This window comes from Motacilla alba, chromosome 5 (assembly GCF_015832195.1).
Source record: "Motacilla alba alba isolate MOTALB_02 chromosome 5, Motacilla_alba_V1.0_pri, whole genome shotgun sequence".
In the NCBI taxonomy this organism is placed as follows: domain Eukaryota; kingdom Metazoa; phylum Chordata; class Aves; order Passeriformes; family Motacillidae; genus Motacilla; species Motacilla alba.
This window is the reverse complement of record NC_052020.1, coordinates 37,323,730-37,347,314: the sequence shown is the minus strand read 5'-3', so window position 1 is coordinate 37,347,314 and position 23,585 is coordinate 37,323,730. Positions and strand designations below refer to the sequence as shown.

The 23,585-nt window shown below is 34.8% G+C and overlaps 1 protein-coding gene across 19 annotated transcripts in view; it reads left to right on the top strand.

Moving 5' to 3' along the window:
- The window catches only part of RALGAPA1 (Ral GTPase activating protein catalytic subunit alpha 1), a 131,987-nt gene that overhangs the window by 32,519 nt on the left and 75,883 nt on the right, over window positions 1–23,585 (top strand). For 9 of the 19 annotated variants that reach the window (XM_038139720.1, XM_038139718.1, XM_038139715.1 and 6 more), the window contains 7 exons: window positions 388–625; window positions 2,873–3,034; window positions 7,236–7,376; window positions 13,553–15,127; window positions 17,051–17,175; window positions 19,228–19,444; window positions 20,611–20,787. In XM_038139720.1, the coding sequence (XP_037995648.1) occupies window positions 388–625; window positions 2,873–3,034; window positions 7,236–7,376; window positions 13,553–15,127; window positions 17,051–17,175; window positions 19,228–19,444; window positions 20,611–20,787 (2,635 nt within the window). The remainder of the gene's footprint in view (window positions 1–387; window positions 626–2,872; window positions 3,035–7,235; window positions 7,377–13,552; window positions 15,128–17,050; window positions 17,176–19,227; window positions 19,445–20,610; window positions 20,788–23,585) is intronic. The other 10 variants (XM_038139732.1, XM_038139729.1, XM_038139731.1 and 7 more) reach the window with 3 other exon arrangements.

Below are 23,585 nucleotides of genomic sequence, written 5' to 3'. Positions count from 1 at the left end.
TGTGTTATCCATGCCTAACTGATGGATTTTTTTATTTCTTAGAGAATTCTCTACTTACATAAAGCTGTAGCAAATCCTTTCAAAGTTGATAGTTGCAAAGTGCTGTTGTGGTGAGTTCTCAGTGACTAGAATCTGTAGAGTCTCCAATTACTTTAGCAGAACAAAAAAGAATACACAAGATAATGGGTCAAACCAGTTGTTCCTGTATCTAAGTCAGAACCTTGTGTTAACACTTGATAATTCATTAAAAATCTGTATGTACTGGTGAAGAGAAGAATGTCAGGACTACACAGAAATTTCTGTGGCAGTTTGAAGTTTTCTTTGAAATAATAACATTTGAATGTTGTCAGCTTATGCTCACAATCCAACTTTTCTCTGTTCTTTTAGACTCTTATAGTAGCCTGGATCAAAGCAAATCTAAATGTGTACATTTCTCGAGAACTTTGGGATGACTTGTTGTCTGTAATGTCATCACTGACATACTGGGAAGAGCTGGCCACTGAGTGGTCACTGACAATGGAGACACTTACTAAAGTATTAGCTAGAAACTTGTATAGCCTGGACCTCAGTGACCTGCCACTGGATAAATTAAGTGAGCAGAAGCAGAAAAAACACAAAGGCAAAGGTAAGACAAAACTGTATGGGCATCATTTGAATTTGAGCTGGTGTTGGGCACAGGATAATTTTGGTCTCACTTTTTTTTTGTGTACCCCATTAGGCATCTCTATCACGTGAAATAGCCCTGTTTCTTTAAGGTACATCTGCTTCTTAGAACTGCCACCACATGATCATGTTCTTTCTGTGTAAAGGCACATATGGAATGTAGTTCCTAAAAGTGTGTTGAATTTTAACTAAAATGTTACACCATAGTGGGTTATGCCTTTCTCCTTTTATCAAAGAAATTAAATCGTTGAGTCCCAGTCATATATATTTGAAAAATAACAAACGCTACTCAGCTGGTGAAAACTAAGCCATTGTAAGCACAATTGGAATATTGGTTCTGAAATGTTAAAAGATGAAATGTAAGATGAACATAGCTCTGTTTGGTACTAACTGATCACTAGCCCATGAAGAACCTGTGAAGACGGGTTTAGTTACAATGAGACCTTGTGGGCTACATAAGAGAAAGTATAGTTTAATAATCCATGAGTGGTACCTGTTTTTAAACTGATTCCTAAAAAATGCATAAAATACTCTGTAAGACATAATATGGGGAGAGGAGGTGGCTGCTTACAGTGGCTCAGTTCTGGAATTGGTGAGGGACAGGATGTTCGTCCTCCTGGATACAGGTTTGGATTGAAAGTTTCAAAACCTGGATTCTTTTCTCAGTTTGGAGACAGACCTTCTGCTTGTGACCATTGAAAATCACTTCATTTCCACTTTTGTAAAACATGGACAATGATAATGTTCTCCTTTAAAAAGTGCATTGTGATCTAATAGTGAGAGGCAGGATTATATTTAGGGTGTGTAGCAAAGATGTCAAAACATGTTATTTTTAGGCTATTTTTTATCTCTTTAGTCAAACCTGAGGGGAGGTGCTTCCTAGTACTATCTTGGGGTTTGTCAGTGAGGAGCAACCTATGTGGATTCCTTCTCTTAAAGAGGACGTTACTATAGGCTTTTTTTTTGCAAAAAATATTTCACATACTTCTGTGCTTTGTCTTAAGCAGAGTCATTATTCAGCATTTTGTTTTGGTTTCTGCTGTGTGATAACTGGGCAGAAGTAATCTCTCTGTAGTTGTCCTTGAGAGGTCATTCCAGACCATGCATTTTTTTGTTTTCCTAAACTACACAGTTTTCTTCTTTTTCTTACTAAAAAAACACAGGTTAAACAAAACAAACAAAAACAAACTCCAAGAAAACAAACAAACAGAAACAAAAACCAAAACAAAGCCAAAACACCCCCCCAAAATAAACAAACAAACAAAAACCCAAAACAGTCTAGTATAGGATAAGACCAGTCTAGTATAGGATAAGAATGTGTACAGTTATTTGAATATATACTTTTAATAGCATTTTGAATCATCTGAGCAACATGAGGAAAGTTTGTGTTAACCTTCAGTGACAAAGTTTCAGAGAAAGCCTCCATTGCTAAATGAGTTGCAGAGTCCAGCTTTAGAATTAATAGATATCATACAAATTATGCCAAAATTCTTTGCCCCTGTTTGTCTGCTAATAATAATGAACATGTGGGACTAGAGCTCACTTTTTCCAAAGAGATGCCCCTTTAATGATTGTAATTGTGTCAGTTTGGATTATTAATGAGCTCAATCTGGATAAGGAAATACATTGCAAATATTCTTTACTTCACTTTTTTTTTTACACCTAGCTGTTTTTGATAGCTCCTCATATGAGCTTTATTTACTTCAATATACATGTCAAATCTGAATTTGTTTCATCTTAATCTTACTATAGGATTTTCTGTCAATTTCCAAAGTTCTCTGAGCTCGTCATCCAATTTTTTTTTTCTTTTGCATTTTGTGTAAAATTATGTTATCCTTATTTCATATGTTTCTCAATGTTGCAAAATTATTTGGAAACCTGCGCCCTCAGTATTAATGTTTTGAAATTTATAACTTTGTGTATCTTATCTGTTTGGAGCAGCAAAGGAAAAATTATGTGTAGTTTAGACTATGACCTGTATAAGCCCATTTTTTCAGAAAAGAAAATCACAGTACTTAAATAGCATCAACGTTTCTGAAAAAGTTTGAGTATCCCTCAGAGTTAGTGCTGCCTGAGCTTTTGAATTCATGCTTGCTTTGGTAACTTAATTTTTAATTCCATCCAACTTTAAAATTTTTTGAAAGAACACATCTAAAGAAGTCATCTGATAGCAGAAGAAGTGAATAAATTTACAATTTTATTTTTGCAGGAGTTGGGCATGAATTCCCAAAGTCTTCTGTTGATAAGTCCTTTTCTAGAGGCTGGAGCCGTGACCAGCCTGGACAGGCACCCATGAGGCAGCGCAGTGCTACAACCACGGGCTCTCCGGGAACGGAAAAGGCAAGGAGCATAGTACGGCAGAAAACAGTTGGTGAGTGTCTGTGAGAGCTGATAAAAGTGACATTTGAGAAAGGCTAAGGAATTAATAACTGATTTCTGTAGCAATATGGATAGCTTCTTTCCACAAAGGTGTACTATGTAGAATGATTTACACATTAGTTAAAGCATAAATTAAGGAGCTTTGTGTGCTTTGAGGGTAACTGACTAGATTGTATTTACTAGAATTACAGTTATTGAAAATGAAAGTAATGCAGTTGTTATATTAGTTCTTAATGAATTTGATCACGTGCTTAAGCTGGATTGGCAAATAGTGCTATGTATATGAAGGAGAAAAAAGCTGGAGTGGTTTGAGCTATGCTGCTGATAAGTGGGTAAGAGAAGATTTCTTACCTGTGTGTTTTCATACACTGCTCAAGATGGGTTGAATATTTTCAAACCATGCAAAGGAAAGTGGGGAAAAATATTCATAAGTCTGCATGGTTTATTAAATGTTCTGTCTTTTACTATAGCCTGAATGCTGCAATAATGAAAGATTAACAGATGTATGCAGTTCTCCATTTCTGAAGTCGCCTATTTCTGAATTTTATTACTTGCAGATACTCTTTGCTGTGTTATAAATGAGTTATACTGAACAATGCTTGAGGTGAACTCAAAAGAAGACTTGTTTGTGTTCATATGATTTTCTTAGACTATGTTAACAGGAACTGAACTACAAATTTCTTTACTCTGTTGTCTCATCTTGATGATCTCAGTGCTATTGCTTATGTGAGAGAAAGTTAAGCTGGTTCTAATTTTTTATTTAAAGAAGAACCTTTTAAGGAATATCTCTAACTTTTTTGCTGTCTTTATAGCAGTAGTGGCTTTGGTCATTGTGTGTTGTTGCTTCACTGACACTTCTTGGAAGTAGGTACATTCTGACACAATTTTAAAAATTTGGGATGCATATCAGCAGTTGAATATATAATTGTGCTAGCTCTTCAGAAATTAACATTTTCTTTCTTTTTCCAAAAATATTTGAAGTTAAAATCTTTAGGTCGCAGAGGGTATTTAGACAAAGTTTCTATTTGACTATTCCTCAAAATTCTCCATTTAAAATTTTTTTTCTCTCCTAAGGCTCTTATGTGGGGGAATTAATTGTGCTGTAAGGCATACAGAAATGAAAGGAAATGAAGTCCCTACTCCAAAATTTCCTGTCGTTTTTGCACATTCAAGTGCTACACAGCTTTTCCTGTATCTTAGGCTGACAGCACCTAGTTTTCCTCATGGATCACAGATACTTAAAATGTAATTTCTGCTTCTCTGTAGTCTGTGATTAAGTGTAATGGTGGTTTTGTTTTGAATCTTAATTGTCTTAACAAGATAGAGCTCATGTTAAAATTTCTTCTTCGCAAATTGTTAATATTTCAGATATTCTGTCAGAAGGTTATGTTGTTTGGTCAATTTATTAATCCTTTTGTTTTGCTGCAATTTGAAAGATGGCTATTTATATGATGTTAGCCTTGAAAGGACTGGAATTTATCCTAATCAAGCTATATATTGACCTGGTTAGCAGCAAAGTAATCTGATTTTAGTTTCACTGCACTTTAGCTTCCATGGTTTTGTTCCTTTCCTCCAATTATCTTACATATTTGATATTAATAAGCCAAGTTTGCATTACTGCAACCAGTTAAAACTTCAACTCTATTCATGTTGCAGAATACCATCTGTGGACAAGCATCCCAGCATTGCTAGAATAATTTTAAAAGACAATAAATCCAAAAAGACTTGCCGGAACCAAAATCCCAAACTCATCAGTTTTTTTAGATGTTAATGAAGAAAACGTTACCAAATATTACATATATCTTAACTGCCTGAAAATAGTTGTTTGTTACTGCCTCTCTGGTCTGCCAAGAGAGCTGTTCAGGTGCTTCTTAATCTCTGCCATAAATTCAGGGTCAAATAATAAAAAAATAATCACAAGTAAAATCTAGAACACTTTGCTGGTCAGATCTTCTCCTTAAGTTTATCATTAGGTTTGCAGGCTAAGTATGGAATTGAGTCAGACCTTAAATATGCTGCATAATATGTAATTTGTATTACATTCCCTTTGATTGTGAGTAATATGTACTCTTAATATCTGAGTAGGGAGTATGTGCATGTTGAATATTTTATGGTAAGAAAAAGCTGGAGTTTCTTTTTCATCTGTTTTATGTTGTACACATTTTTGTGTACATCTTTGCACCTCTATTTTTTGAGCCATCATCATGCCAGCACACATTTATTGCTGCACCAAATATGTGTGTGTGCATGTTACCCAAATAAAAATCAAAACTGTTTTGATATGCAGTGTGTACATTTTTAGCTTGAACTTATTTAAAATAAACTTTTGGAAAGGGCCTTTAAGCATGGTATGCATATGGGTTGAAAAATCTGTAAGCTTAGATACAAGAGTTTTGGCTTAGGCAGCAGGTTCTGGTCCTATAAAAATATTGTGTCAGAAAGAGTTTACTTACCTATTGTTCTGCTTTTGTATAGACAATAGTGGAAGGTTATAAACGATCAAATATCTACATGTTCTGATATTGTCTGCCTCCACCTAACTAATTAATTGAATGTAGTATGGTGGAAAAAAATCCAGTCAAATTAAAAGGAACACTTTATGTTAAGATTTGTAATCAACACAGTATCCAATATCAGAAGCTTAAATTATTTAGAATAATTAAGCCTGGAAAAGATCCTTAATATTTACTGTGTGGTTTTTATTTTTTCTTTTGCCTACATTCATTGTAAGATTCACAGTGATGAATGTAATGCATCTAACTATAACTATATTCTGAATTTTATTACTGTAGCTCTTAATCAAACTGATACTAAAGCCTTACACATAAGTGCCTTTTTTAAAAAAATAGTTTCTGTTGTACAAAGTTTACTAGAGCATTACTTCAGTCTTAAAAGGTCTTTCTTTCTGAATTGTTTTTTCAAACTGAATTTAAGACTTCACTTAAGTTGTGCTGCATTTATCAAATGTATTTTCTGCTGAATGTGACCTACCCAGGTTATCTGCATGTTGTTATTGGCAACAATTCTTTAACCTGGTTTTGAAGTGTGGTGTGCTCAACTTTCACTGCACTCCATTCACGTACATTTGATTCCCATGCAGATCAGGAGCACTAAGATCCTAAGTCTATATTTCATGTTGTTTTGAAAATATAGATATAGAGAGAAAAATTCAGGCTGATCAAGGATTGCAGTGACAATATTTATGCTAGATACTCTGAATTTTCCTTAAAGAATTTTATCAGCAATAATTTTAAAACAAGTTAGCAAATTTACAACAGTATGAAACGAAGCTACTTGAAGCATAGGACATTACTTTTTTAAGAACTTCCAGAATACTTTGAGGTTGAATGCAGTATTAGTTCTTGCTGTGTCTTACTCTGACAGAGAAAAACAAAAGTCAAAGATTCATTTAAATCTATTAGAAAAGCTGCAGATATAACCTTGATTGTAATACCACAATCCTTATGTACATTTTGTATTCTGTGTGACTGTTGGCAGGATGTGAGATATGAAAAGGTGAATAAACATCAGTTTGGCAAGCTTTATCCAGTATCAATTAAAAGCCAGACCCCATGGATAAAAAAATTTAATGCTTCTTGTTGTTAAAACATTTCACCTCAGTCATTTAATTTTTAGTGTGGAACTATAACAAGCTTTATTGCAAATTTCTCCACACAGAACTGATAATTTTCTCCTTCTGATTTTGAATCTCTTTTGGAGAACATGAATTCAAGAGTATGGGCATATGTGTGATACAGAGATGCATTTTCAGGATAAAATCAAAGGAAACTATTAAAATACAAATGTAGCACAAGTTACTTTTCCTGTTGAAAAAAAATCAAATTCAGAGTGCTTGTGGAGTAACTTTAACTTTGATTTTTCAACCCCTGATGCAATGGGAAAATGTGTTAATTAGCTTCTTGATTTCAAATGCAAAATCTTTGTAATCATCATAATAAAGGCATTGTTGCTGCTTTACATAAAAGTTGAAAACTCAGAATGTCTTATGTGTCCACTGATTTTTTTCTTTCTTACAGCTCTGCCAATATCTGCCGTGCTGAAATGTTTTAATTTTTGAACTTTCTTCCTTTTTATCTTTGTTTTCTCTGTTGCTGCTTTTTCTGTGACACGAGCCTTTCATTATAGTCACTCTTCTTTTTTCCTTCCCCACTTCTTTCTTTTCCTTTTTAAAGCCATGAGAAGCCGATCCATTGGTGAATGTGCTCTGCCATCGGCCTATATACGCAGTGCTAAAAGTGCTCCTGTTCTGATCCATACTTCCAAACCCTTCTTGCCTGATATTGTTCTCACTCCCCTTTCTGATGAGCTTTCAGGTAGTGCCACCTCTGCTAATTTCTGCACCCCCTTTATCACTTTTTTAAACCTTCTGCTTTCAAATTCTGCTAAACCATTAAATTTTTCAAAGTAAAAATACTTTGGGGATGGTGGGAGAGGGGAAGAGATTAAGAATTAATATTTTGAGTTTCGTAAGATACCATGCTATTTTACAATTCATTCTGGAACTGTTAGAAGTTAGTGCTGTGCCAATGTTTACTATCATAATAGAAAAAATTTGAGAAATCTTTCCGCTTTTCCAATTTATTGGTAAGCAGTAATACAATATCTGTCTACCAAAGAGTACAACTAATCTAAAATTTTTATTTTGGATGAGTGAGGGAGGGAAAGGAAGAAATTTTACTTTAATTTGCCATTTACATCTTTCTGTGTAAATTTTTTTAATTCAGTGTCATAGATGTTGTGTGAACAACCATGATGATACACTTTAGCTCCCATGAAAAAAGAATATGGTATCATATAATATCCTTTAGAGTATGCCTGTTTTTCATTACTATATAAAAACATGAAAAAAAAAATCTGTAGTGTGGAATTCTCAAGTGTGATGTTTTGTTGTTGCTTTCCAAATGATCAATTTTTTAGGATTGTGGTTTTCCTCAACATTCTGCTTGGTCCAGCAGGGTGGTTGGCTACAAGTTGGACAGTAGCTTACTTTGGATACTTTTCTTTGAACAAATAGATTCAACAACTAGAATTAGCACAGACTTCTAAAATACGTGTTTTCAGATAAAGTAATTTTTCCAGATATTACATAGGTATAAATTCGTAATGTGTTAAGGCTGACTATGCCTTTATATCAATGAGTTATAAAAAAAATGAAAGTACATTGGGAGGACTATATATATAGTCAAAATGTCATACAAATATAAGGACTTCATGACAATAATATTTTTATGAAAGATTTTTTTTTCATTTCTATCTCTCCTGCCTGTCTTTGTTACCCAAGAAGTACCAAGAACTCTATCTTCATAATTGTATTGTATCATGTGTCACATGTCACAAAATTCTTGTTGTGAAACAGAAACTTGATGCCTTAGTATTCAGCCTGAAAACATTGTTGAAAAATCAAGAAAGTTCAAAGATCCCACTCTAGAGGGACCAGTCTTTCACAATGAACAATTACAAAGTATTTGAATACAATTCTTCACACCACAAACAAAATTTAATAAGATACAAATTATATGTAATAAATAATAAAAGTATGAGTGCAAAGAGTATCTCTTCAGAGATACAAGTGATTATAACTTAGAAGATAGAGATTTTATAGGAATGATATGTAAACAACCTATTAGAAAATGTGTCCTCCCTGGCCATAGTGTTGTTGGAAATAGTCAGTGCTTAATGAAGACCTTAGGAACACCTGCAGAAGGGTTATGAACTTTGACAGTGAAATATTATTTCATCACATAATCACTGATACTTAATTACCCTTTCTCAAAAAAAGCAAAAGTGCTTTTGTAGTCAATTTTATGATCCATGTTCCTGAAAAGTCTTGGCTTGCATATTACTTCTAATGTGTCCCAGACCTGCTGGCTCTCCTGCTATTATTCTTTATGTTGATAGTCATCCAATCCAAAAACTGCATGACCAATGTAATTATAAAAGTAAAGTGACAGTACAGACCATTGCACTTCTAACATAGAAAAAGTCCTAAGCCCTTCCTGGTTTTGATGTCTTCTCAAACAAATGAGTGTTGCAGCAGCTTCATGGTGTGCCCAAGGATCTTGAACATTGCCAGAAAACTAAAAAGCTCTAGTGAAAAAAAGCAAGCTATTAGAGTGTAGATGGGGAAATAGCAGAGAAAAAGAAACACTGTCCACTGGATCAGAGTGCACTTTGCTCTTTTAAGTTTCTGCATTTTTAATTGTGCTCTCTTTCTTCTTCCCTTTTTATTTAAACATGAAGCTTTATCATTTTCTTGCCTTTTCCTCTTACATTAAATATATTATTTTCTGGAAGCCTTCTGTTTCCAGACATTCAGCATGTAATTTGGGAAGGAATCAAATTGTTTCTATTGTAAGTGTGTTCTAGGTAATGAATGATGTTTAGCTAGTTGTGACAGCTGTTCTTCTTATTACAGGATTATATGAATATTCCTGTTATCCAAAATTACTTTACAATCCAACACAACTTGAAGAAGAGGACATTTCAAATTATTCCATAATAATAGGCTGCCTAGTAGTTTGGAAGTAGTTTTCAGCTTCTTTTTAGCTGTGAAACTCATAATTGAAAGGTGGACCCACTGAACATTGGTGAATCTGGGCAGGTAGTCTATCAGAAAGCATTTATGACCAAACTTATACCTTATGTACTGTATATTAATTTTCAAGAGTAAGGCAGAAAACCTGAGTATAATTTGTGAGATATAATCTGAAGATCAATCTGTAGGTTGATAAAATATATTGCAGAAGTTCAATATTGACATCAAGTCATCTAGCATCATAAAGGATGATTTTCTTAAGATTGTAATTCCTTCATGTAGTTTCAGTTATGCTGTATTTCCATGTGCAAAATATTTGCAACTTTTCAAGTAGTATCTGGAAAGTGGAAGTGATTTATGCTCTAGGTGTTTAGTTAATAAAGTGATTTGGTATAGTATATCTGTTGCAAATCTGCAGTATTTCTAAAAAGAACTTTCCTTTTAGCCTGTCAGAATCATAAGAAATCCAGTCTTACACATTTACAAGGTAACTAGGGAAATGACTGTTTATTCCATAACCAGTGGGGATTTTCAGGTACAAGACCTGAAAAAAGTGTCAAAGAGATGTAGGCAAGATTCCTAGAAGCAGTGGCCAAACTAATTAGTTGTGGGTGGGAGATTTTTCCTTATCTACTGGGACTAAAAGAGTCAAGTAGTAATGTGAAAGGGAGATGCATATGCCTTTACAACCTTACTCCCAAATCATTAAGTAATCATTAAGGTGAAATAGAAAGAAATCATAATTGTAGTGTCAGTATGGCTGTAATTATTCTTTAATTCCAGAAACTCACAGAATGCCTGTGTTTTCTTTTAAAAAAATACCAACTGTTGAAAGCTAAGAAGCAAAACATGTTATTTTTTCAGCACTTCCCAAGCAGTCTTTGCATGATGAAATACAAACCTGCCCCAGTGTTATGCAGGGGCCTTTTATTAGCATTGATGCTGTCTTGTCAGAATGTGTCTCTCCATGAGTTTGTATTTTAGCATATCTATCTCACACTTGATGCTGAAAAGCTGCCTTCTCTTTCTGCCTTGTAGCAGCAAAAGGAGAGGCAAGGTTGACTTAAGGGCAGTAGTGATTGTGTGAGATTGGCCAGCTGTATCAATTGCAATCTTTTCCTTACTGTACCATATGAGGAATCAGGCCAGTGTTTGTCCTAAGGGTGCTCAGGGTCAGATACACAGGGTCAGCCTGCTGGCACACAAACTCCTTGGGAGTTTTAGGTTTTAGTTTTAGTCCCACTCTGTCTGTACACCTGTGTGCAAGGGTGAGCCCTGGTTGTAAAGGAGCAGTTCATTTGGGTTTTTAAATATTGTCTGTGTTTTCAGTGCTGGTATCGCAATAACATTTTTCATTTCCTTAGTTTCTTCCCATTCTACAAAAAAGAAATCTGTTGGTGGAAGCACATGTTTGTACTTGTATGTGCTTGTCATGAATATGTGCGCACCTAAAATTAATTCTGGATCAACATTGAAATGAATCTAGCTGAATTTATTTCAATGTGTGGAGCTGCTTTGTGTGCATTGTGAGTTCTCTGTACGATTATTTTTAACATCTCAGAAGGTCATGATCACTGCATGCATGCACAGCATGGGATTTCTCGGCTGCTGCTTTAGATAAGGTTGAGTTTGTAACAGATTTGAAAAATGCATACTGAGGGCTCAAGATGAGATCACTGTATCACAGTTGCATGTATTAATCTCATATATATCATCATGCATACTTTTGAATGAATCCTGTGGTCCCTTCTTTACAGCTATAAGAAATAGCTTGAGACTACATTAGCATAACTTCTGTTAATCTCTGCCTAAGTCAATAGGAAGTTTGAAATAACAGTTCCAACTAGAGAGAGACACGATTCATTTCAGAGGGTGTTAATTCATGTAGTTAGTAATAAGTTGAACAAGAACAATGATGGGAAATTCATTGCTTATCAAAGCTGAAGAGAAAAGGAATAATAGATTGTGCTGTATTTGATGATTTTTCAGTTAATATTTATTTTCTGAGATAGCTTGGATGTCTATTCTCTTTTTCTAATATAGATCTCTCAGTTTCCTGTCTAATAGCTTCTTTACAGTTCAGTAAACTTTGTATGAGGTCAAACTGTTACTCTCAAATTTTAACTTCTTTGAAAAATTGAGCATGGAAGTAGCACTTTTCATCTTCTTGGAACACATGTTTAGTTTAGACATATCTCATTCATCTGGTTTATATGCTTTGTTATGAAGGAGAATATGAGAAAACGCAGCTCCATCTCTTAACATTTTCAGAAAAGTGTAAGCAGCTCAAAACAGATTTTAAGGGGACTTCAGATTATCAATATTCAATATTAGTGAAATATATAGAGATAAATTAAGTAATAATATTAAATACTTTGTGATATTTTTATATAATATTTAGTAGTAATTGAAATATTTTAAAATGTAATTACATACATAGTTACTTTATTTGAGCTGTAACACATCAAAGTTAGGGGAGGGAAGGGGGCTTAAATTTTGTTCTGATTTTAAGTAAATTCACCATTGCAGTCCTGAAGTTAAATCATCTAGATAGAACAACAAGGTAAGTCTGTTTATTGTGGCAAATAACTCTTGCTGGTGTTCGTTTAAGTTATTTTACTGTTATTCCTGAATTTGAAAGCATCTCTACAGCTTTTTAAGTACTAGGTAATAAAAAATTAATCTAGAGAATAAAGGATTCTATCAAAAAGAAACCAACAGAAAATTGAGTAAATGGGTTTTACCTAGATGTTTAAGTGCTAATCTCATAAAAGGACTGGAAGGGATAGCAGGTAGTTTCCTTGTTTGTAAAGGATATTTGGTCTTGCCTGCAGTGGTAATTTGATAGTATATAGTATTCCTATAACATAGTAAGAAATCTGAAGAGATGTGTGAAGGTTCTTTATGCAGATTATGTGAAATGAGCTGAAGATACTTCTGTAAAATTCCTAGGTAATCCGTGTTGGAATGGTTTCATTACAGTTAACTGATTTTTACTGACACTAACATATTAAGAGTCTCAACGGAAACAAGGAATCACTAATTTAAATGGTAATAACAAATTCTGATATTTTCATAAACAGAAGTGGGTTTACTCTAATGTTTGCTGTTGTGAGGCTGCAGGATGTTTTTTGGTATCAGAGTACTTAATTCTGTAATACTCATAAATGTTATATTTGCTGGAGTCACTGAAGAAGAGCAGGAGGTAAGCCTTCATTAGGTATGTAGTTTCATATTTTGAAGAGGAGAGACAAAACATTCTTCTAGGGGAAAAGGGTATATCTTTAAATTGTCTGTTATGTATAGTCATCTTTTTGTATAGGGTCAGCTCTTCCTTGTCATTTAAAAGCTTTAGTTCCTTAGATGTACACTAGCAAAATACTTATAATTGTGTTATAGTATTCTTTCAGAAATCACAGTAATTTATGTATATACACATATACATATATACATATTTTAATTAATGATTTGCCACTTCAACAGACAACCCCAATTTTCCAAAAAACATCCTTGTTCTCTTTGGAATTGCCCGTTCTTCTGAAGATGTAAATTCCACAAAGGGAGTACTGCTGTTGAGCTAATTTGTATTCCAATAACCATTTCCTGAACAAGCTAGCTGGAATAATATTGGTTGAATTATTGAACTTATTGGCACAGCTCTAGCTTTAACTGTATTTCCAAACGTTCCATGACCTCACTGTTTGTTCTCATGCATGTTAACATTTAAAACTGTGTTCTGATGGTCTAACTCATTTCTATTACATTCTGTACTGGATATTATGTCCGTGTGTTTTTAACACTCTAGTGTTGGAAAAAGTGTTTTTGTTGTACCTAAGAAAACAAGGTTCTGAATTTTTCTGGCTTTTAAAGTCACATCATTAGGATGTAGTGGTAAATATATATTGTCTCTATATGTAAATTTTTGTGCATGTTACATATACTTTTTTCCTACAGACATTGACGATGCTCAAATTCTTCCACGTCCACCTCGAGTCAGGCATTTTTCTCAGAGTGAGGATGCTCCAAGTGAAGTTTTTGGTGCATTAAATGAAGAACAGCCACTGCCACGAAGCAGCAGCACCTCTGACATCCTGGAACCATTCGCAGTTGAACGAGCCAAAGGTGCAGTTCCTGTCATTGACAGTTCATCCCATCATGCTCCAAGCTTACAGAATTCCACTGAGACCTCTTCAATGCATAGATCCACTGAAAGCCATATCACTGATACAAATAGCAGAGAGTCCTCCTTGGAAGTTGGGGATAGTATTTATGACCATCTTTGTCATTTAATAGGGCCGGTAGAATTTGCAAACACTGCCTTTGAACAAAGCCAGTATGTTGACCTTGAAGGTGAAGATGATCTCCTTTCCTCTCTGAGAGAATATCTTACTAAAGAAAAAGAAGAACTATGCGGTAACTTTGAGATAGATAAATCTGAGGCTTCTGCTCATGAAGTTGATACATCAGTAAGTAGGAACGATAGATTACCACTGGACGGATTAGAAAATAGAGATCAGACCGGTCAATGCACAACTGGCAACACTGTTGCAGAAAGAGCCAATAACACAGAGCTGCAACTAGAACAAAACCCAAGTGGCTTTATAAGTAATATTGCACCTGCTCAAGTAGACTTTTTTACAAGAAATCAAGCGCTCAATAAAGCCAGACAGTTAGATATTGATAAACAATATGAAAGCATGTTTGATCGTGGGTCAAGTAGTCCTAGCAGCAAAGAAGGGAAGAGATATCTGTACAGGCAAGCAGCCACTGAAACTGATGTAGATTTAGTTGTGGAAGCACCAGTAGCTGAAAAGCATAAAAGTGCCCAGTTTAATGAAAAAGTGACCAACTCGCGTATTGTCCACGCAAAGAAAATTCTTACTAAAGCACAAGTTGATCCTCAAATGCCTCACATCACAGGCACAAGCAAACTGGCACCAGCTAAAAGAAGTATATCTGAAACTGTAACTCATAGGGCCAAAATCATGAAAATAACAACTAAAAAAAGAAACAGCGTTCATGTTACTTTTAGGCCATCTACAGAATCGGTACAGTTTTACAATCCTCTTGAGAACAAAGAGGCTGCTTGGAAAGCAAGACTTCGTAAACTTGGTGGCTTCAGTAGTAGCAGTAGTGGTAGCAGCAACAGCAGTACCAGTGTAAGCAGTAGCTCATCAGCTGCTGCCACAGAACTGGTTAGACCTGGAGTATATAGGCATCTAGATGCAGTCAATACTGCTTCAGCTGGCAGCAAGCAAGTTAAGGAATCTACAGAAACTCAAGCAGCTGTGTTGCAGAAAGAAGGTCTTGCCGTTAGTCAGTTCCAATGTCGTAGTGCCTTTAGAACACCAGGTCAGGAGTCGGCACAACAGCAGGGCTCCCTGGGTGGTGTTTATAAAACTGTTGTACATGCTCTTTCGAAGCCGAAGGCAAATGTTTCCCCACAGAGGCAGAACAGAATGCCAGCAGAGGCTCCACTGAGGGATCTGTACAGTCATGTAATGGGCTATTTTGGAAGGAAAGCTGCAGGTGAGCACTAACAGTGTGCAGAGTGCAAAAGGAGAAAGGCAGCACCAGTTTGGCTTAATGCAACTGAAGCAAGCTCTGATAAGCAATCAAAAGGCTTTGGGATGATCACTGCTTTCCCTGTTTGGTTATGCATGCGCCTTTAGCCAGCTGATTTTTCTCCCAGCATAAGTTACATTTACATACTTTAAATTACTAATTTTTCTTTTCAAGATATTTAGTTGAACCTCTTTTCTGCTGAAGATCATCAGATTAGGGAAGAGGAAGAGACAGTAAATGACCTAATAAAGGATTAAGCCTTGAGACTTTTGAATTTTTATCTACATTGCAGAGCCTTCAAATTAAGCCTACTGAAGGATTGGTAATGCATATTTTATCAGAATGTGTTATTCCACTCTGAGTGTAGTTTTTTTTGTCAGAAGGACCTGGCTCCCAACCAGCTAGGTTGAACTAGTTGTATTTCTGGTTCATTTAGTGTGTTTTCTTCTTCCTCCTCATCCTCTTCCTCCTTTTCCTCCTCCAAAACAAAATCAAAAAAGACCCCCTCAAATTTACATTTGGAGGTCATTTTAGATAGTTTTAAAAAAATAGTCCGAAATAGCAATCTGCTATTACTGGAATGATTTCATTACAACAGTTCTCTGAGTCTAATCATAAGGTTTTGTTTGAGTCTCTTTCAAAACATGTCGTAGGCCTTCCTATATTCATTCATCCAAATGGCTGCAGTTAAATCTTGGCAACATCTTGCATTACCTTCTTTTTTTTCTTAGAATCTTGGATGTTTGTGAAGGTCTTGTGATAGTCTTTCTCGTGCTAACTATGAGACCTCTGTGGACTGATAAAAAAGAAGGCTGCGACTCTAATATACATTGTCTTAGTTCACATAACCATAAATGAACAATAAATTAACTTTCAGCAGTAATGCAGGTTTTCTTTTTTCCCCATTGTTATGCTGGCATGATTAACAGAGGATTCTGCAATGCATCCTGCATCAAGATGTTAATGCCACCTGAGGGCAGTCTCTGTAAGCACAGCACCTGAGAGCGGTACTGTCGTGGGTCTCACAAAAATGATTTGCTGCTCTTCAGAAATTAGACTTCTGAAAAAGACATATTTAGGAAGCACCAATTTTAGAAAAGTACCTGTTATTTAAAATCCAACATTTAACAGAAACTCATTGTTAGAATAAACTGCACTGTGGTCTCATGAGAGATGACACTGAGGGAAAAATTTGTATAAAGAGAACATGAACTGGAATAACTTGATGATTTTAAAGGCTAATATCATAAAGTCAGGTGTAACATCCACAGCAAAATATGAACAGTATAGTTATATCAAAAAATACAGCACTAATAAAGGAGTGAACTTCATTAATTGCTCATAACCATTGATCATCTAGAGTTAGAAGTTTCATTCCATGTATTAGCATGTAATTTTATTATGTAACATTTTGTTTGCACTATTCATACTAACTGTATACAGTGCCACATTGCCATTTGTCATTAGTATCTATTACAACCTAGCTTACTTTTTCCACTACATTGCTTTTCATTAGGAATGCAATGAAGAAGGAGCCTGAAGAAATCACATAATTTTTTAGAATTTGTTACTTACTTGTGATATGGAGGAAGAACATATGCTTCATCCTTAAAACAAGCATTAACAACTTTGAGTAGTGCTTAACTATAAGCTTCCTGCTCTTAAAGGTGGAATTGGAAATCAACTAACCCCTGCTTAGTGGGAAGAAGAAGCCGTACTAATTCTGAGAGTAGAATCTGCTTTAAAAGAGGGAATTCTTAAAATGCATGTTTGGCAATTTTGATTTTTAAATTTCTGTTAACTAGCAGGTTTTTTCGTTTGTTACATTTTGTTTTGAAAATGTCTTGATGTGCTGTTTACTATAAATGCTTGTTCATTTGCTTTTAGCTAATAGAGAGGACATGAGTCAAAAGCTGCACCCTATTGATAGTGATATTGGCAGTAGCAATACAAATGTTCCTGACCTTATGGACGAATTTATAGCTGAGAGACTCCGCAGTGGTAATGCACTGGTAAGCCTTTAAACTTGCTACACTTCAATACTTAAGTCTCCATGTATGTGTGAACTTGTCAATAACATGATCAATCAGTTCACTAAAAAGTATTTCTGTGGCTTTTATGAATCAGAATAAAGAATATTGCTTCATTATTCCTTGCCTTTGGCATAGATTCTTGCCATTTTATATGATTTATGTCTTTATTGTGGAAGCAATGCAGAAGTTACTGTCAGGTGAATAGTCTCATTGAATTAAACAGCCTTAATTGCACCTGCAAGATGCCTGCCTGTACATAGACACTTTCAGAATACTAGTTTAAGTGTAAATTTGCAGTCCTCAGCATGGTATGTAATTGAGTAACATGCTGCAGTACAGTACTGTTCTGTACAGGTATAGTCAATGCAACAGAGTACAAAGATACTCAAAATATATATTTTTCTTTATTTTTTGTATTTCACTTCCAAGTGTTGAATAATTTCTTGTAAATAGTACTCTTCTAATCAAATCAGCTTTCCATTTGCCTCCTTCTTACACTTCAACAAAAGTGTTATGTTGTTTGGAATGGCATTCATAATAAGAAGTTTTAATCAATTTTAAATTAAGAATTTCTGGTTACTGTTGAGTGCTTACAGAAGGAGACAACTGATTTGAAGAGATAAGTGCTTATTAAATAGTAACAAAAGGGAAAATACTAAAAAAAATTGCAAGTTAAGAACAGAATGAGTAACAATTTAAATATATGGTTTCAAAATTTAGTTCCTTTTTCTTTAAAGTTTTCAAGGTAATTTGAAGACATGTTCCTGTAAGACATACTCCTATAGAAAGTTGTCAGTAGAGAAGTTGGTGATAAGAAGGGACAGAAGCAGATTCTTCAAAGTTAATAAAAAATTATTTATCATCTTTTATAAATGGCAAGAGAGGATCTATAGAGTTTGTCCATATGTATACTTTTTTCTCTTTTGTATTAAACTCATGTTTATGAAACTTGGTTGTTGGCACAAAGTATTCTTGTTAGTAAGTCTTGAGTTACACAACAAAATGCTAACTTGTAGTCTATGAAAAAGGTTAACTTAGTCTGAAAATTGATAAACCAGCAATAATCACAGCTGGTTCCGGAAGAGAGAAAGGGAGGGATTACTCTTTGCTTGGAGAAGTGATACTTTCCTCAGGTAGCAGAAAAGAGCTGAGATAAGTTTGAGTAAATACTGAAACTACCAAAACTACCGCTCATGCCTCCTTAAAACAGTATCAACATACTAAGATTAGTTTTAGATTGCTATATCTATTGAATGCTAAAACCATATAATGAAAAGCTTATTAGTCTGAGTTAACCTAAAATTAGTAGTAGAGTAGTAAAAGAATGCAGAACTGAATGGGCCTAGTGTAAAAGGAAGGCATCTTTAGTCTCATAATGCATACAAATTTCAAGCCATTTCATACAATGGCATTTCTACTTTGATATCTCTTCCCTTTCAAGCAAGCAGTGCTATCTGTGGAAAAAATGCCTTAAAGAAAGACTTCAAATAGACCACTACCTTACTTGTAAATGATTAAATCTGCATTCCTTACTTCCGTTATGTGTGGTCTTTTGTGTTCCAAACCAGTACTGAAGTGGTGTTTTAATCATAAGAAGATCAATGCATGAATTAGTAAATTATTTGATCCTTCTATAAATGAAGTTGTTTATTATAGTATGGTGGCCTATAGGCCATTGTGACTGAAACCAAGGTTAACAAGTTTTCTTTAGTTATTTATATGTAATATACTTTTTAACTATTTTTCTCTCTCACGTCTTACCTACCATGTGGCCCATGCTACTCTGGGTCCTAGCCTTTTACAGTGTGCGTCCAAAAATAAAATTTGCATTTATGAAATTCTGTGACTGCATGGGATCTTCATTTGGGGGTTTGGAAAGTCTTGGTGTTTCAAATGATGGCAATTTCTGGTTTAGATATTTAAGAACTGTTTGTTACATTCTGATTTCACCAAATGTGGGATTGCTTTTTCCATTTTATGTAAATAAGCTGTCCAAGATTGCAAGATAATTTATGTATCTTTAATGTTTAGAATGTGACAAGAAGAGGAAGCAGCCCTGGCAGCCTGGAAGTTCCTAAAGACCTTCCTGATATATTGAACAAGCAGAACCAAATGCGTCCTGTGGATGACCCAGGCGTGCCTTCTGAGTGGACGTCGCCTGCCAGCGCGGGCAGCAGTGACCTCATCAGCTCAGACAGCCACTCCGACTCCTTCGGCGCCTTCCAGTATGAGAGCCGCAAATTTGAAAGTAAGTACATTTTTCCAAAAGTAGCAGCATTTTTGGTTAATGTAGTGCAGATTTCCTTTTTTTCATCTGTCGTTTCATTTTCTTTTCCCCAGATAAAGTTGTATGCCAGCAATTTTCTGTCGTGAGGGATTATTTTGGTTTTCCACTGAAATCATTAGCAAGTTAATGGAGCAATGAAGGTTCTTACAAGAGGCTACTGTTTTTTAGTATACCAAAACAAAAGAGTGCTGGAGTGCTACTAGGCAAAGAGGAGAACATAATTGAACAGAAGTTAGAAAGAAATATTGTCACCTCTGTGAAGCGTATCTATCTGTTTTGCACAAATATAAAAATAAAGCTTATTTATTTTGGATATTATTTTAATTCTTTTGGAAGTGATTAGGTAAAACTTGAAGAAAAGCTTCTGATATTTTTACAGTGGTCTTTGTGCAGCTATAGATTAATCAAGATATTAAGTGTAATACAATTAGTGTACAATTAGTGTGCTTTGTTAAAATTAGTATGCTTTGTTTAATAACATAATGCTTTTCATCCATTTTATTTATCTATTCCCACTCTTGTTTAACAGAAGGGGTCATTATGGCTGCTAGGAATTATGATATCATGTGTTATATAAGATAAAAATAATATTTACATAATAGAATTTTTGGAAGAAGTTACAATTTTTATATATGTCTCCATTATGCAAATAGTCATGGCATTTAAACCTGTATTTCAACTTGATAGTTTTTTCGTTAATGTTGAGGATAACATTTGTTAGTATCATTTGCTGTAAAATTTTTAGTTTGAAGGTAGTGCTTTCACAACAAACTTGAATATTTCTTCCAGTTTGTAAATTTTACAAATAAATTCCTTAATGTGTGATTCCATTATTTTTGTGTTATTCAGATGTAGATGCACTTACAGCAACTAAGCAGAATACAGACGTGCAACAAGAATTTCTTCTGCAGACATCAAGTCATAGATTTATGACAGGAAAGACAATATTCATAGTAGTCAATACTTTCTGCTGTTGTATTTTATTTAAATTTTGCAACAGTGTGCTAGTAGCATAGGAGATGCACATTCAAGGTTTCTGTTTAGTTTGGTGGTCCTGGGCCTCTAGGGTATTTTCATATTAGTGGTATTTTTATGCTGTAGGTTAATACAATGCTTTCCTCATACAGATTTCAGCTTTGGCACTGAGGCAGGGACCCCAGCTTCTACTGACGTTGATGCAATTTCAGGACAGCAACAAAGTGCTGAGGAACAAGAAGTGGCCAGTCTAACTACACTCCACATAGATTCAGAAACAAGTAGTCTCAATCAGCAACCATTGTCTGCTGAAGCTGCAACTATTACTGGTAAAGTAGATTTAAAAAAAAAAAAAAAAGTATTTATTTCAGAAATTTTTCACCCATCCTGAAGAATGCAACTTCCAGCTTCTGCCAAGAATCTGTATTCTATTTAAGATGATTCCCTTATTTCAATTATTTTTGATTGCTATTGAAAAGTAATATGTGAAATGACATAAGTGGAAAACCTTTGTCTGACTTAGTTATCCATGGTCCTAAATGTATTTTAAACCCTTCGTGAGAAAATCTGTACAATTACCAAGGAGAAACTCTCACATCATAATGTATGCTAGATCTCTTACAAATGTCCTTCTACTACTGGTAGTTAAATAATTAATTTTCATTAATTGTTTTTGCTTTGGAAGGTTTTCACGGTGCTCCTTCAAACCAGTGTATCATATTGAAGTATCTTGCGATTCTTTTATATGCATCTATCTTAATATCTCTTTATATTGTCTGTTGTGTAACTGAGAGGTTTTATTATGCAAATTGTTACTTATTTGGCCATGTAACATCACTTTGCATTTGTATAACTGAAAAGTGATGCAGTTAACCAAAATTGAATGGGCTCCTGTGTGAAAGAGAGAATGCTTCTCTATGAGGATGATCTGAAAGAATGATCTCTGACCAGATTTTGTACATAAGAAGTAAAGATGCCCATAGTCATTTTCATACTCCTTGTTCCATAGCTGTTATATGCTACCATTCCTGTTACAACCCTAGTTGTAACAAGTAACAAGTTGCAACAATTATCTATATTTCTATGAAAGCATATACCTACATATTGTGTCTTGTTCTCTGTTAGAAATCAAACTCTGCATTTTCAGAGACATGGAAAGACATCTTTACTTCCTCTGCCATAACTTTTTAAAAGTGCCCTTCTGCTGAAAGAACCATGGTATTAGCTTTCATGGACATTGTTGTTCAGCTTGTTCCACGATGTTCAGCTTGACTTGTGTTCTCTTCATTTTTCTATTTGCTGTGTGCTTGTTGAAAGTCCTTGCTGTAGATCTGCTCTTCTTCTGTTTGTATGTTTTTATATGTTAATAACTTCATTACTGTTTGGAATTTTTGTCCAAGTGTGCACTATAATTGAATTGATAAGACTGCAATTAGTGACTCAGTTGTCTATTGAGAGATTCTGTGGTAAACTCTTCTTGCTTGAACCACTGTTTTAGAGAGGCAGCTCTTGTGTGTCACATGCATTTAGCTGGGTTTCCTGAGGAAACAATACTTGTGCAATTGTTTCGTCTGTCTCTGACTGTTCCGTACACCCAACAATATTGCAGCCTATTGTCTAATTTTTGCTAAATTGACATATAAGAAAACAAAGAACTGTTATTTTCTTTGATGTTTTATGAAAGATAGGCAGCTATCTAGTGAAAAATTGCATGTATGCAGACTCTCATGATGGAAGCTGCAATGTGAATTTTACTATATTAGATGCCAGCAAATCAATGCAGAAACTCAACCTCAAAACACACTTATGATAAACAAGTTTTCAGTGGTTCTGCTGATCAGAAAACGTCTCTTCCTAAATCTGAAAGGTTTTGGAAGGATAATTTGGTTTTGATATATGGACATTACATCACATTCTAAGTAAATGATAAAATTGACTATTGTCTGCTGTTTACTAGTCCTAGAGGAAGTGTACCTGTGGAAGTCTCAGTCAAGGTCAGATCCATATGCTGGAGTATCTTTTAAGGGCAGACTCCTGTTGTTCTGCAAATTTTCTATAATTGTTTCTGTCCATCCTCTTCCATCATATGAATATCTCTTTCCCTCCTTCCTCTGCTCCCTGCCTTCTCTGCCTGCTCTTTCTTTCCATCTCATTCACTTTCTTTCTCTCTCTATCCCACTCGCTCTCAATTTCTCTTGTCCTCATTACTCTTTCTTGCTCCTTTTTTGAATTACTTGCATCTGTCCCCAGCTAATGAGCAGGATGGAAATTAAGTAAGAAAAGACTTCTTTGAACATCTTTGAAGGATGTTTTTTAGTTTATCTCTGTAAGCATATGGAAAACTGCTGGTCAGTAGCAAGTCACATGAGACAATAGTCTGTGTCTAAAGCAGTAGTGTCCCTCTATCCTGCATAGAGGTGTTGACTGAAATTGATAGTAAAATCTTCATTGTCTTAGCCACTTAAAGGAGATAGAGACCTTTGCAGTTTAACAACATAATAAAGATTGTTTTCTGCAATTTCTATTCTGATACCAGTGATAATATTTTCTGTCAAGTTCTTTAAACAATTTGTTCTCTTTATAAGAAAAAACACTTCTCTCAAATGAGAAATGTTCTTCAATTATTCTCACAATAATTTGGGAAAATTACTATTTAAAAGACTCACTTTTCAATTGCTGTCCCTAAAGTTCACTTTTTCACTAATACTCAACTTTACACATAATATTTTTGTGTCCCTGTTACATTTATCTAAGAATTAAAATTAATAGAAATTCTTCCATTTTAACATGTGCTGATGTGTAGAAAAGTCTGTCATGAATATTCATTCTCTTTTTGTCTGCCTTGTGACTGTTCTGGCTAAACTCAGCTATTTATAAGGGTCTTCAGACAAATTCAGGATGTGAAATATAAGATAGTACAGAAGAAAAATACAGCTACTTACTCCTTCTCCACAGATCACACTGTGGGGACCACATAATTGCCTAGAGAGGTTGCTCAGAGACTATCACAGAAAAATGCCTTTGTAGCACTGTCATTCAGCCACTTGTGTTTTCCTGTTTTACAGGAAATAACACCCCTCTAACTATACAGAACTTTCCCATTCTGTGGATTTTCTCAGCTCAATCA